This window comes from Furipterus horrens, unplaced genomic scaffold, assembly GCF_987537825.1.
Source record: "Furipterus horrens unplaced genomic scaffold, mFurHor1.1.pri manual_scaffold_1, whole genome shotgun sequence".
NCBI lineage: Eukaryota > Metazoa > Chordata > Mammalia > Chiroptera > Furipteridae > Furipterus > Furipterus horrens.
In genome coordinates, this window is record NW_028327171.1 from 171764668 (window position 1) to 171780336 (window position 15669).

The 15669-nt window shown below is 42.0% G+C and overlaps 1 protein-coding gene across 1 annotated transcript in view; it reads left to right on the forward strand.

Annotated features, from left to right (window-relative positions):
• AGPS (alkylglycerone phosphate synthase) overlaps positions 1–15210 on the forward strand; it is a 175072-nt gene extending 159862 nt beyond the window's left edge. Inside the window, exon 21 of the mRNA XM_090281055.1 lies at positions 14842–15210. Within this exon, the coding sequence (XP_090137181.1) occupies positions 14842–14903 (62 nt within the window). The 3' untranslated portion in view covers positions 14904–15210. The remainder of the gene's footprint in view (positions 1–14841) is intronic.
• The last annotated feature ends 459 nt before the right edge of the window (positions 15211–15669 follow it).

Here is a 15669-nt window from a genome sequence, read left to right on the forward strand (position 1 = left end):
AAAAGTCACAAGGTATGTTTGTAGAAAGTTTATCCTGACAAAGTTGGGAGTAAATTGGAAATATTTCTTGAATGTTTTTTTGTTTATTTGGAGATTGCTGGTGTAAGCCAAGTTAGTTAATACCTATATCAAAACCCGTTGGCTGTTACAGTTCAACATACAGCTGACCCATCTGCTTTCCTTTGGGAAAATCATCTAGAAACTAAATTAAGTTCTGCGGACATAAACCAATAAACCAAAGCAATAAATCCAGCTTTAATAAAAATGAAACATGTTCCAACATTTTACTTTAAGCTGTAACTTTATTAAGTACATTTACCTTGTATTTTATTAAGCACCTTTGTAACAACCTTTTTTTTTTTTTTTTTTTTAATTAAAAGTTTTCCTATTGTTTTACTTTGCTTCTGTGGATGGCTTAGATCTTTGTAAAACAAAATTTGGACATTTTAAGAGCATGATTATTGTTGCCTGATAAAGCCAGGTAGTAGTAGAATGGGAAAGGGGCCCCAATTTGATTATAAGTGACTAAGCTGGCCTAGGGGAAATGGCAGCCTTTTTTAGGTAGGGGTCCCCAGGCTGCATTTCATTTTGTTGACCCTAGAGAGGAGGCAGCTATTTGCTTGCTTCTTTAGTAATTAGTTTCTCTACAAATTAAAAGATTCCCTTTAAGGGTACAATAGCTGCTGCTTCTTCTTGTTCTTATTCTTGTTCTTATTCTTCTTCCTCTTCCTCCTCTTCCTCTTCTCCTTCTCCTTCTCCTTCTCCTTCTCCTTCTCCTTCTCCTTCTCCTTCTCCTTCTCCTTCTTCTTCTTCTTCTTCTTCTTCTTCTTCTTCTTTGTCGTCGTCGTCGTCGTCGTCTTCTTCTTCTTGTTTTTAGGCAATAGGTAAGACAATGTCTCATAGCTAGCACTGATGTTGGAAGAGTATGTTCAGAATGTGTATTTAATAGTCTGAAATATGATGTAACTAATGTAAGTTTGTGAAAGGTTTTGCGCCTGATTCTAAATACAGGACCTCTGAAAAATGCACATTATTATTTGACCTAGAGGTTCACTTTACCCAAATCATATTATTTTATGACATTAGAACATTTTTTTATTGTTACTACATTTCAGAATTCTCCCACTCTAGGTTTCCCAGCTTTTGCAAGTAAAACCACAGGACATCTAGTGTAGAAGTTATTTGTTTATTTGAAATTCAAAATTTACTGGGAATTCTTTATTTTATCTTGCAACACAGATAAATATTTCATACTAAGATTTTTCACTTTCCACTGAATTTTTAATTTTTCTTACATATTACTTCTTGTTGCATAGCCCCTCTTTATGTCTTATAGCTATGCAAATATGGAAGACATTTTCTTTACTCTATTCCAAATATCATTCCCAGGCACTGAGGTACTGAGCAGGAGTAATATCAGGGAGAGGGAGTATAGGTGAGAATAATAATGTTAGAGAAGCAGTAAAACCATATCTCTTATCCCAGGTACAATATGTAGCTGTGTGTGCAAAAGAACTTCAGTTCATTTGGGTGCCAATATGTGCAGCATATTTGGATATACTGAACTAATTAAAATGATCTTCATTAATTCTATAGCTTGTTTCATTGAATTAATTTAATTCAGCTCCTTTTCATATAAGATGTCCTTGATGTCCATGTCAGAGTAAACAACTTTTATACTGAAAAGACTAGCTAGCTACCCCTAGTCTAAAAAGTCCATCTGCCATATCCTACACTGGGGATTTCTCATCCCCTTTCTTTTCTCCTTGAGCCATGGATTCCCTATTCTCTTGCTGGGCCATTTCTTCCCGTCACCTCTTCTCATCTCCCCTAGCTTATCCCCTTTCTCAGGCCCTCTCTTCCTCCAGCACTGTTCCTGAAAACTCAGACATTTTTCTCACTTTATAAACCTTCTTGTCTCATCCAGCCCATGTCCTAGGGACCATCTGGCTACAGCCAAAGTGGCTTATCAAAACATTTTATTAAACAAAAGTCATCTTCATCAGGTGAATTCTGCCACCAGCTCCCAAAAACAATGCTTTCCTGCCCCCTGCTGTTATTAAAGGGGAGAGAGATGGGGATCAAAAATACCAATTGTACCAGGGGGATAAAGAATGGAGGGTCCCTCCACGGTCCTTTGAATTAATTTTGAGCCATTCTGCAAAGAGGGGTGAAAGTCAGAAGCTAATGGTGCTGCCCAAGAGAGATTTCACTGGATGGAGATGGAGATTCCCAAGCCTGGTGACAGGACAAGGCTCTGAGGGGACAGGAGAAGGCCTTTCCTGATCTTTCCTAGCTTCTTTCTCGTATCTGGAGCACAGAAAATCTTGCTGGTACTTGGGACAGATAATAGCATTTTTTCTGATGGGAAGTATCTTCTTCAGACTGCTCTGTAGGCAACTGGAGGAAGAACCACTACTGAAGAAAGATGGGGTACTGCTATTAACAGGCTGGTTCTTGGACCCCTATGAGGCTGCCTTTTGGTTCCCCCATAGCTAGGGGATATTATAACAAGTGACAATAGAGAGGTCAAGGGAGAAATCACCCCTGGTTATTGGGTCTATAGAGGAGGCATTAACTAACCAAACCTCAAAGGATTTCTCAGGCAACCTCACTTTGAGAAATAACATCTGTTATGTAAGGAGAAGTGCATCCATATATAATTTACTTATTTATTTATTTTAGTATTGTTGTCACTATTTAATAAGATGTAAAGACACTGACTTCCTGCCAAGGAAATGATTGCATTGCTTTGCATTGTACTGTAGATTATCAGAGATTTATCTCTCTCTGTTTTGAACAGGTAGGTTAGGAATATTGGTGGCTTACATACCAGAATATGGGATAGTATGAGGATCCGTCTAGCCCACGGAGACAGCGACTATGGACCACGTTAGTTCATTCTACCTTCGTGGAATCTAGGACTACAAATGTTTTATGGCCCACAGAGAAATGTCTTTAAAAACTCACCTCTCAAAGTAGAAAAACAAGCAAACAAGTAAAACTCCCACAAGTATAGAAAAAGAAAAATGGCAACCAAGATGTGTATCTCGGGGTCATAGAAGCAGAGAATCTGTCCTTTCTCTCCAGGGAGCCACATTCAATACGCTTGCCAGGGTGACTGTAACCCTCTCGCTGAGAGCAGGAGGGAGGTGTGTGTGGGGAAAGCCGCCAGCTCCGGGTGGCCACATGAGAAGCAAATCCATTTGGCGGATGGACATTTTTAAAACTTGCCACATATGTTAGCTATTTTTATGGCAATTAAATTGTTGGGGGATCTGTGAGGTGAATGCGCTGTTGCAGGAAGACAGATCTCTGGGTAGGGGCATTCTCATGCCCCACCACCCAGGTGGCATCCCGTGACTCAGGAGACGATGAGCAACTCTCGTCTCCGCCTTCGGCTTTAGGCTGTCGAGGCCACTGAGTCATGGAATCCTGGGTAAAACAGGTTCTGTTGTGTACTCCATCTGCTTCCTTGTTAATGAAGTCTTGATATGGAGCTGGCCTTGAGGATTAGTGGATCTTCCTTACTTCCTTGACAGGTGCTAGATAAAACAGGAGTTACCCTGGCCGTATTTTACATATTAATGCTACTGTAAGAATTCTTTCACTTGTAAAATTCTCCTGTTGTTGGCTGGAATGTCACACCCTATTCTATTTTTAGTAACTTTTGAAACCCTAATAAAAAGAGGATGAGGCTTCTCGCTCTCCGCTGATGGTCTGAGCGAGCCACAGCCCTCCGTTCGTTACTGGCCAATCATCCTGCCTGCCGGATTTATTTCAGCGTCCGAAACCACAACCAACGCAACAATGCGCCATAAAACCTTTCACAGTAAACCATGTGGAAAATCATCTGATCCAACCCCTGGAGGTCAAAAGCCACAGTAACATGTTGCTTTATTCCAGGAAGAAGAATTAAGAGTCTTTAGATAGCTTGCTTTTCCCTTTTTTCTTTATAGACTGGTGCTCCAGATTTGGGGTAGAAGGTAAATTGTGTGAAGTGGCAGTGGTGGGGCCAGGAGAAGTGGGGAGGCCTTCCTTGCCAAGGAGAACCCAGAGTGCTCTGCCGGTAGCTCCCAAAGCAGTGCCACCCTCAGGAAGCAGACATTCTTCCCAAGGGACAGAGAGGGGAAAAAGGATACAGGATGAAGAGGTGAGGCACATATATCAGAATGGGCTTGCAGCGAAAGGACTTGGAGTTTGGGAGGTGTAGATGAGATCATTATGATTGTTTTTTAGTTATATTGATACAGGCATGGACACACACAGCTTTCAGAGCCTCGTGGCGGGGGCGGGGGGGGTGTCTCTTTCACTTTCTCCTAGGAAATGCAATGGCCTGATTGAAAATAAAAACTTGTAATATTTCTAGCACACATTCTTACTGATTTGCAATTTGAGGATTTAAGCCTCAATCCTTTAGTTATATGAGAGTCTAGAAATTCATTATATTTAAAAGAAAGCCGTGGGGCCAAAAGCATTTGAAGTTTTCTAGTAACTTCTGAAAAATGACTAGTTCAGTTTATCTTCATCTGAAGTTCATTTCTGAAGATTGCAGTCATTCAAGCTTATTATTTTTTATTTTCTAAAATAGGCCCCTCATGAAGTCACCATGCTAGTCAGTCCTCTTATCTCTTCTACCCAGTTGTTTTACAATTTGAGATGCAAAGCACATCTGAATAGTATGAAATACCTGGTTACAATGGTTAAAAAGAAAGGACAGGGTTGATATTAACAATCAGAACACCATCAGGTGTGAACTTCATATCTCGAATAACTGAGAAATGGTCTGACTCTCATCGCCCCTGAGAAATGGTCTGACTCTCATCGCCCCTGCGCGATGCCCTGAGGTCTCCTGAGGGACAGCACACGCAGCCAGGCCGTGCTCATCAACCCCACACGCAAACCCAGGCCAGTTCTGGATGAATAAAGGAATGTGGACAGTGTCATAGCCACCTAATTCTAAACACCTTCACAATGGGGTTCACTGACCAATGTATGGATTTTCATTTCTTTTTTTTTTAAGAGTTCTTATTTATGTTTTATTAATGGCATTTGCCAACATTTCCTCAAAAATGGAAAATGTCTCCAACAAGAAAAAAATCTTTTATTTCTTAGATTGTTATTTTGGTTTTTATTTTAAGCTAAGTTTTTTTGTTTTTTTTTAATTAGAACACCATCTTAATAGAATTCAACACTTTTTTTAAGAATTGTTTTTTTTTATTACAGTTGTCCCATTTTTTAAAATTTTCCCCCATTTCTCTCTCCTACTCTGTCCCCGCCCTCCACAGTCAATCTCCACCCTGTTGTCCATGTCCATGGCTCATTGGTACTAGTTCCTTGACAAGACCCTTCCCCTTCTTTCCCCCCTTCTCCCCTCTCCCCTGGTCACTGTCAGTCTGTCCCTTGTTTCCATGCCTGTGGTTCTATTTCACTCATTTGTTTGTGTTGTTCATTAGTTTCCTGTATTAGGTGAGATCATATGGTATTTGTCTTTTGCTGCTTGGCTTATTTCACTGAATTTTCATTTCTTATTGTGAAGTATAATCCCAGGGACCTGAATGTACCATTCTCAGAACAATCCTCCAAGGTCTTGGTTGCGTCCCCTTTGCTGGGCTGGATCATAGGGACCGTTTGGCACAGAACTCTCATTTTACAGGTGACAAAACTGAGGTCTGGAGAGGTGTGTGTGTGTGGGGGGGTGACTTTTCTATTTAATAAACTAAGTCGAGAACTAACGTCACCTGAATTCAAACCCCAGGTCTTCCACTAGTGTGATTTGGGGGCCAGTCATTTATCTACTCTGAACCTCTTGCTTCTCCTTATAAAATTGGGGTGATGAGTGATTAATGTGGTTTCCCTCTTGGTCCCAATATTCCTGTGTTCTTTCCACTTTACTGTATCTTAGGTTTCATTCATTCCATAGTAAGGAATGGCTGTTTGGAGGCAGCTGCCTAGTTGGAATCATATTTCTCATCCTTCACCCCAACCCCGTCCACCCCACTTCTGCCTCGTATCCAGCTGGGGCCAGTTCTTACCAACACAATATTATTGAAAGGGGAGCTTGCCACTTCCAGGCAGAGGTGACTAGGCAGTTAAGTGTGTTGTTCCCACCCTTTCTTTTCCAACTGCTGACTGGAATAGGACTCCAAAGCCCTAGGTGGTAGTAGAACCACAAGATGGAAGGAACTCGAGTCTCTGAATCACCCTGTTGAACAACTGCACTGGACGGTTACATGTATGAAGAAATAAACTTCTTTGTCTTAAATTTTGTTGTTGTTGCTTTTGAAACCATTAACATCACCCTGACAAATACAGTCAGGCAACAGGCATTTATTTACTCGTCGTCGGCGGCGGCGGCGGCAGCCGTCCGTCTCGAGAGACGATGGTGTAGCTTCTTAAGAGTCTATCTGCACCGCCGAGAATGGCTGTGCAGTCCGACTCGGGAGTGACATGGTATCTGTCTCCTCCCGTGTTGAATCGACATCTTGCGATGACGCTGAAGCTACAGAGCCTGGGCAGGGTGATATGGAGGGCCAGCTGTTGCCCATGCAGCAGACCCCCCCTCTCTTCGCAGCTGAAGGATCCAAGGGAAAGACGGAGTCAATACAGCTTGGGTTCAGGTACGCCGCAGGAGTTGCCGGTGTTGACTACAACGTCGAACCGCCTTAGGGACTCCGGCTCCGGATTTTCTGTCGGGGTTTACTCCCTTAGCCTTTCCCCTGAAGAGGTATGCCGCAAGGCAGCGGAGGTTTTTTGGAGTCAGAGTTTTCCTTCTCTGATGTACCCTGACTGGAAGATCGAACCAGCGACACTTAGCTCGCAGGCCGACGCTCAATCCACTGAGCTAAACCAGCCAGGGCTCCATTTATTTACTATATGCATGGTATTAGATTGGGTAGTAGGGATCCATCAGCGAATTACAAACAATTCCTGCCCTCAGAGAGTTCAGTCAGCAAGAGAAGACATATAGGTATACCAACAGTTGCAATATAGTGTGATAAGTACCAGGTAAACATGGGATGCTTCCAAAGATCATAGCCTTGGGCATTTCAGGAAACACTCTCAGGAGCGGTGTCATGTAATTGAAGATCTGAAGCAAAGCCTATTAGACGGCAGGATGGTGTTATGAACTGAATGTTTGTATCCCCACAAAATTTGTAAGGTGAAGCTCTGACCCTCAATGTGATAGCATTTGGAGATGGATGCCTTTGTGAGGTTATTAGAGTTGGATGAGGTCATGAAGGTGGAGCTTCATGGTGGGATTAGTGCCCTTATAAAATGAGGAAGAGAGAGGATTTCTCTCCACTTTGTGAGGACAGAGCAAAAAGGCAGCCATCTGCAAGCCAAGAAAAGAATCCTTATCAGAACCTGACCAACTGGCGTGCTGATCTTGGACTTCCAACTTCCAGAACTGTGAATAAATTTCTGTTGTTTAAGACACCCATTCTATGCTATTTTGTTATGACAGTTCTTGCTGACTGAGACAGATGGGTATTTCTTCCCAAAGTAGCAGCTTTTTTTGCAAAAGGCCAAAAGTCAGAGAGAACATGACTTATTCAAGGAGCATGGTGGCTGCCAAGGAGGATGGTGCATTGAGCTGATGTTGGATCTGAAGGGAGAGCCTCCCATTACACTAAGACCTTTGAGTAAGGTTCCTGGGAAGATGGCTCCTGTCAGGCATATTTCTTTCAGTACCTGAGGATGATGGGGTGAGCAGAGAGTGACCTGGGGCATGGTCTAAAGGTTAGGCAGGTAGAGAGAAATAAGGGATTGGCCTGGAAAAAAATTGTACCACTGGTATCTGTAGCTTTTTTTTCTTTTTTAATCCTCACCTGAGGACATTTTCTTCAGAGAGAGAGAAGAAGAAGAGAGAGAGAGAGAGATGGAGAGAGAGAGATGGTGGAGGGATGTGAAAGAGAAATATCAATTGATTGCTTCCAGGGATTGAACCCATAACTTCGGTATGTGACCCCACCAAGGTCGAACCCACAACCTTTTGTTTTATGCAATGGTGGTCCATTCAACTGAGCCACACCGGTCAGGGCATATCTGTGGCTTCTTTAAGGAAGAAAATTTTCAAATGCTATCAACTTGCAAATTAGTTGGAGTTGACACAAATAACAACAGAGAACAAACAGTTCACTTACCGTAACTCATTAAGCAAACATAGGCTTCAACTCTCAAATTCATGGAAATGAGATACTGGGTGGCCCTTCAGGTTGGGAGTGAAAGCAAGTGCTTCAGGGCCCAAAAGGGCTTTGGGTCTAACACTAATGAATTCCTCACTCCGGAGAGAGAAGTCATTATTTGCGTTATGGTTTCTGACTTGGGAAATAACCAGAGGGAATAAATCAGAAATCTCACAACCCATCTTCCAATGAGCATCATCTGGCCGACTTTTTACACTCTTTATTCTAGGCCTTTCCTCACCCTCAAATCTTCACAAAAGAGGAAAGAAAAACAACAGAGCCTTCTTTCTCTCAAACCTTGTCTAATCCGTTCATAATTCAAGATCACAGAGTTGCTGTGGAAACCCAGCCTCTGTGCCGTGTTTATTCCCTGTGTGCTTGGCAGAGCAAGAAATTCCATTTACCAGCGCTGAAGCGCGCGTGTAGTGATAAATAAAGCTGCCACCCTCTGCTTGCCCACCATGTTTAAAATGACACATTGGACAAGTGGGTCTCTATTGCCTCCACTTTCTTCATAAAAAGACTAAAAATGGTCTGCAAATGCAGTAAATCTTAATTTCTAATATAAACTCCAAACACAGGGGGAAAAATAGACAGGTTTACGCTGGAGTGAACTTGGTGATCAGACGGTGAGGATTTGAATACTAAAGAGATAAAGCAATCTGAGAACTAACTCCCATAGCCGCCTGGATGTGCGGGTTTTGTCTTGTTCTCTCCTTGAAGCAAGCTTGTGTTCTCCCCATGCAATTTTATTGGAAACTGAAAACATAAATACTGGCAAAGTCAACATGAAAAAAAAAAAAAAAAAAAGCTACGTTGTTAACTGCAGAGTACCAGAATTTAAAAATGACCTCTTGCTATGGTTGTTCATACTTATAGTTAGCTTTTATTGAACAGTTACTGTGGGACAAGTCCATGCAAGTTTCTTGCGTATACATATCACTGGGCTTCTGAGTCTGTGAATTTTGTTTTCAGATCTTGCAATCTGGAATTAAAGGCATTCTTTTTCCTTTATGACCAGTAACAGGACAATTGACTTTGAGTTCCTCATTGAGTGCTGAAGTCTGGATGGATGATCTCGAAAATGAATGAGTTACCCTGAAACCATCTTGCTGATCTACACTAACAGGTCCCTTTGCCTCGCAGTCAAATCCCTTCTCAGCTTTGTACAAACCTACTTGTGAATCTATTTCCAGACCCTCTGCTTCATCTACTCTGTGCTCCAATCTCATTACACAGTTTTTCCCACATCTCTGACTTGATCTGCTTTTCCAGTTCTGTACATTTGCTCTAGGTCAGTAATCTACTTCAGTTCCCTTTCTCTCCATCTTCATTTCACATTCCCTATTCTCTGCCTGATCATCCAGTCCAACTCAAATTATGTATGTGCTGTGAAGCTGCCCGGGTCCTCTTCCCCAAGCTAAAAGTCACCTTTTCTCTTCTGACCATCTAGTCCTCTTAAGTTCAGAAATTGTCTTTGCAAGGGCACATCATAGTTATAATAGCAAAAAAACTGGGAAGTACTATAAATGACCATGAATAGAGTGTCAGTAAAATAAATAATTGTATTCCAATAACCATGATGATATAGATCTATATATTTACTGATTTAGAAAGATACCCACTATAGATTGATAAGTTGAAAACAGGTATGAACCTCATCTTTGTGTATTACTATAAAAAAGTAATTTAAATATCACTTGCTTCAGTCTTCAATGGCTCAAGTCTCCCTCCTCCTTTTGACCTCCCTATTCCCTAACTGTACAAGTGGCCTGAGGTTTTTTCTGAAAGTCCCCAGTATGCCCACAGCTGCAGTCACCAGGCCACGTTTGCTCTTAGAAGGTGCTCTAAGAAGTTTCATTGCTTTGTCTTCTGATGGAGCCCATCGTGGGATACCATTAGTCTTCAAGCTGACACTGAGTCCCACCGGGTGCCTCAAGTCTTCCTGACCCTCGTCCTCCTTCATTTACCATCTGTGATGAGAGTCTTCCACACACCAAACCCTGAGACAAAAGTAAACAGGACATGACTCCTGTCCTGGAAAGACTCATATTTTCCAGGCTCCCATTTCAAGCCCTGCTTGGAAGTTCCTCTGTAGCTGTAAGATATTAGTACTGTGCCAGCTGTCCTTGGGTAGGCAGCTTGGACAGATTGCTGAGTGAGAAGATCTTGGTTCAAATCCCAGCTCTGTCTGTCACTTGCTAGCTTACTTATCATCCTGGGCAAGACATTTTCCCTGAGACACAGTTTCTTCTTTTACAAATGGAAGTGACAATATTGCTTTCTATATAGCTTTGTTGTGAAGGATAAAGGAGATGTAAATATCAACATTATTCATACATCATAAAAATCTAGAATGGCCATTATTGTTTTTAAGTATATTTTATTGATTATATTGTTACAATAGTTTCAATTTTTTTCCCCTTTGCTCCTCTCCGCCAGCACCACCCTCCCCCAGCAATTCCCCCCCACCCCAGTTCATGAACATGGGTCGTGCATACAAGCTCTCCGGCTTCACCCTTTCGCATATTATTCTTTTTTTTTTTAATGATTAATTAATTAATTATTTTAACAATAAAAAATAACAATCCCTCCCTCTCAGACTTAAGACCCTTTATAATCTTATGAAGGACAATGGGCGAAGGTCTCAAGCTCCTCTGGCTGCTTCAAGCTGGGCATGGTCGTCGTCCTACCTACCCTTGGGTCCAGAAATCCCTAGTAAGAGTGTGGGTGTGGAGGAGAGGGTGGCCTTCCCACATGGGAAAGGGTCGTGCAGACTCCAGGTCAGTTGGCTGTCCCCGGACAATGGCATGCTTGATTTAACAGGCTGGCATCCTTGTTGTATTCCAGCCACTTAGTTTAGAATGCCCACTATTAAACACGCACTGAACCCTGACCCTGCTTCTCTAATCCCTGATGAGACATCTGCCAATTGAGATGACTTCTGATAATTTTTAAGCTCTGGTTAGTTTTTTAAAAAGCTTAGGATGGGAATGATACCTGCTTGACATCCCATAACTTGAGCTTCAACTGAGCCCCTAATCTCAGTAGTGATCTTGACTTAGGATATGTCTCTCCATGTAAGTGGATCCCACAGCTCTTGGGAGGAACTCACAGCCCATCCTAAGTCCTCATCTAAGCCCTCCAGTTGGACCCACTACCTCACATGTCAAACAGAAGCCCTTCACCAAAATACAAAAATGTGCATTCTCAGGAAATTGAGGATTTGAAAGAACAAACCACAGCTGGGTATGTTAAGGGACATTAAAGAGATGCCCCCTATTTTCTCTTACTTCTTCACTGCTCAGCCTTCTGGAAAGGATTGTCTGTTCTGCTCCAGAGACTATGATCACACTTGGGTGTATGGATTGTTGTGTGTTTCCCCTGTGGAATGTTTCCTTTTGTGGGTGTCAGTTAAGTTATGAGGTGTTAACAGGCTCCTAGAAGAGCCCTCACATCAAGTGGAAGGTGTTAGGTTTTGATCCCTAGTTGTGGTTCAGGTTTATTTCATTTCTATCTCCTTCCCCCACCTCCCTATTCTCATTTGGGCCCGTAACTCCAATTATTTTTTTTATAATCTGTTTGGGGCTACAGACACTACCATCCTTGCCTTTATAGCTTTGGAAGGAGCCTTTCCTTTCCGTGCATGAAGAGGTTGGACATTGATGGGAAAACCTGCCATGTTCAAATACTTGACATTCTTGATCCGCTTCTGGGACAGACAAGAACTGAGTGGATCCCTAATGCTGTGGCCAAATAGTTGACTTAAAACCAACAATATGGGTTTATGTTTCCAGGTGCCTAGTTTTCATTTTAACCCAAGTGTACCCCAATCCTCCAGAAGCTTGCTCTGGGCCAGATGAAGAAGGGTTTTTCTGCTGGTTATTTTTTATTCTGATAAACTCACACCCTCAATGACAACTCTGTTGAGTGCATCATTATCTCTCATATTTTTCTCTTGTTTTTTTATTATGAAATAATACATATCTATTGTAGAAAATTCAGAACATAGAGATGCACAAGCAGAACATAAAAAAGTCACATGTTAACCTGCCGTCCTGAGACAACTGCTGTTAATAATTCATATGTCTTTCATCTAAGATAAAATAGAATTAGGACCATCTCATTTATGCTCTTTTAGAAAGTACCTTTTTCACTTACTGTATTACAACCATGTTACTCTGCCTGGGCAAACATTCCCACTCTTCAACATCACTGAGAGCTTCTGTTAAGACCTGTCTGACTCCTGGTTTGGAAGCAGTGGCCCAACTCATTGGAGCCTCTATCTCAGTTCTAAACATGGCTGTATACTCACAGAAGGCATAATGTTAGCATAAAAATGTAAAATGTTTCCATGTAAGAAAGAACTCAAGAAATCTGCTCAGGGCCTTTCCTGAGAAACTTAAGCGTCAGATCTACTCATGTCTTTCTTCAAGTGTTCATAGCTTGGAATGTTATTTTCTCTTATTTATTTATTTAGACTTTAAAAAATAGTTTTAGGTTCACAAACATTAAGCAGAAGGTATAGAGAGTTTCCATATATCACCCCCAGCACACAGCAGTACCCCACCGCCACCATTAACATCTTCCCCCAGTGTGGCACATATGTTGCAGTCCGTGAATCAACACTGACATACCATTATCATCCAAAGCACATAGTTTACATTAGAATTCTCTCCTAGTGTTGTACCTTTTATGGATTTTGACAAATATATAATGACATGTATCCACCATTATATTATGTATCATACAGAATAGTTTCCCTGCACTAAAAATCCCTTGCATTTCACATATTTATTCCTCCCTCTCCTAAACTCTTGGCAACCACTGACCTTTTTGCTATCTACATAGTTTTGCCCATAGAAAGTCATATAGTTGGAATCATACAGTATGTAGCCTTTTAGATTGGCTTCTTTCAGTTGGTAACATGCATTTAAGGTTCCACCATGTCTTTCTTTTTTAGCACTCAGTAGTATTCTATTATCTAGATGTATCACAGTTTATTTGCCCATCCCTCTACTGAAGGACCTCATGGTTGCTTCCAACTTTTGGGAAAATTATAGTAAAGGTGCCTTAAACATCTGTGTGCAGGTTTTTGTGTTAGACATAAGTTTCAAACTCTTTTGGATAAATACCAAGGAATATGGTTCATGAAATGTTTAGTTTTATAAGACACTGCCAACCTGTCTTCCAAAGTGGCTGTACCATTTTGCATTTCCACCAGCCATGTATGAGAGTTCCTGCTGCTCCACATCTCTGTTAGTACTTGGTGTTGTCAGTGTTTTGGATTTTAGCCATCCTTATAGGTAGTGGTAACCTTTCTCTCCTTCTCACCCTCTCTCTTTGTTAAGAGCCTTTCCTATTTGGAATTGCCTGAAAATGACTGTGTGAATATGACTCTAAATAGGTTACCTCCTGTCTATTCTTAAGCAGCTGTACACACAGCCACACAGGTTGCCCTTTAGACTCTGTTTCAGCAGCATGCTCGGCACCCTGTAGGTGTTTAGAAAGATTTGCTGGTTGCATGGCTCTTGATGACCTGGCAGCCTCTGCTTTTGAGAACTCTATGGAGAGATTCAGACTAGCATGTAGGCATGTGCACACATGTACACATACTATTCACAAAAAAACCATAGCTACTCTTCTGCACCAGCTTGGGACCATATTGCCCAGCCTTTTGAACCCCAGGCTCAGAGGACCTCTAAATGTTGGCTTTGGTCTATAAGTAATAACAATTGAATATTTTCAGTGATATTTTATTTTGGTCAGTAATCAGACCCAGTATTACAGTCAGGTTTTAGATAATGAAAAAGTCACTCTTCCTGTTGCAGCCCACATGACCACGTTTCACACCTACAGCTGTGGACACGCACTATCAAGATGATAGGAGGAGCTGTATTCCCCATGTCTCCTTTGTTTCTTTTCCTTCCACCATTCTCCTTCCAAGGAGACCTAACATTTATTAAGTCCCCTGGAGATAAACTTACCCTCACCTCCAGTACTTTCGCTCCCACTGAGCTGATACCTTATTGTGTGCCTGGCACATAATAAGTGACAAAAATGTTTATTGAATCAATAATATACCTTTGGTCTAGTGTAGAAGTCTAGAGTTTGCAAGTAAGGAACCATATAACATTCTGTGGTTCATTATTTGGAGGTACTGTTGCAATTGTGTTGCAATAACAGAAATCACTACAGATTTGGCCACATGAGCCTAAGTCCATGGCCAAATGCAGAGCCATTATTCCCTAACCCCCCACCTCCTGCTTATTGTCAAAAACACACCACACATTGTAGCAATCATATTGCCAAAGCTTTACAGCATCCATAAATTGAAAACTACTGCCTCTAACAGTTATGAGCCTGTGTCAACACCAGATCGTGTTGACTCTCCTGGAATGTGTTTGTGAATGCACCATGCGAGCCTTGGAAGCTGTTGACATCAGAGGCTGTAAGTTAATTAGATGTGGCCTCAGAGCATTGTGGGTTTTGCTTTCTAGGGGGACTGTAATTTTTTTTTCCTGAAATTCCTCTCTTTGATTTGGTCCCGGCTCAGGTTTGGCAGGCGAGAAAGCCAGTTTAGAGGAGGAGTCCACGTTGCTGAGCTAGTGGTAATGATGTTTGTGATCTGTTTCCCTTTCTTCCCTTTCAGCGATTGCAGCAGGAGCAGCCTTAGACAGTGGGAAATGGTGGAGGCTGTGGATTCTGCTGTGAAGGAGAGACTATGGGTAGACAACTAGTGCGTTTTGAGCAAGCTTTGTCTGCCTGTGCCAGGACAACCATCTGGACATGATACTGCTGAGAACTATGTTGTGACTTTATTTTAGCTGCAGTGAAAGCTGTGGGCTCCCTGGCCTGTGTGCTGTCATGTGGGTGTGTGCATACACATGTGTATGTGTGTAATGGATTACTGGAGAGCACACCCCAGCTCTTTGGAGGTCCTCTTGCTGCCTTATTTTTTTCTCTGCTCAAATATCCTCATCCCTCACAAAAATAAAAAGAGAATCCCTACTGATTTGAATGTGTCTCATACTATATACAGTTTCTATTCTGGAGAAGTTAAGAAAGGAAGAAGGACCTGGCTTGTTCTTTCAAGATTCAAGGAAAATGTCTGCCTAGGACACCTTCAAAACTTGGACTCTTCTTCAATTACTAGCACTCTGATGCTGGGCATCATCCTAAACTGACAGATCTGCACAGGTGCCTCAGCTGACAAGAGTCAGGCAGAGTGGCCGAAACAAGTGGGTGTCTGGGAAGCGGGAAATTAAGTCAGCGAATTCAGGGAGAGCCCCACAGAGCTGTTTGCTGCCAACTAACTTCCCTGCTCCTGCTAGGACTCATTGAGTTCCATGTGCAGGGCACTGAGCAAGACCCAGAAGGAGACAGAGAGAAACCCTGCTCTGCTGCAGGTAGTTTACATTCTACGGGTAGAAAATATATACATATCTGATGGTAGAAAGTGCCCATGCATATCCATACA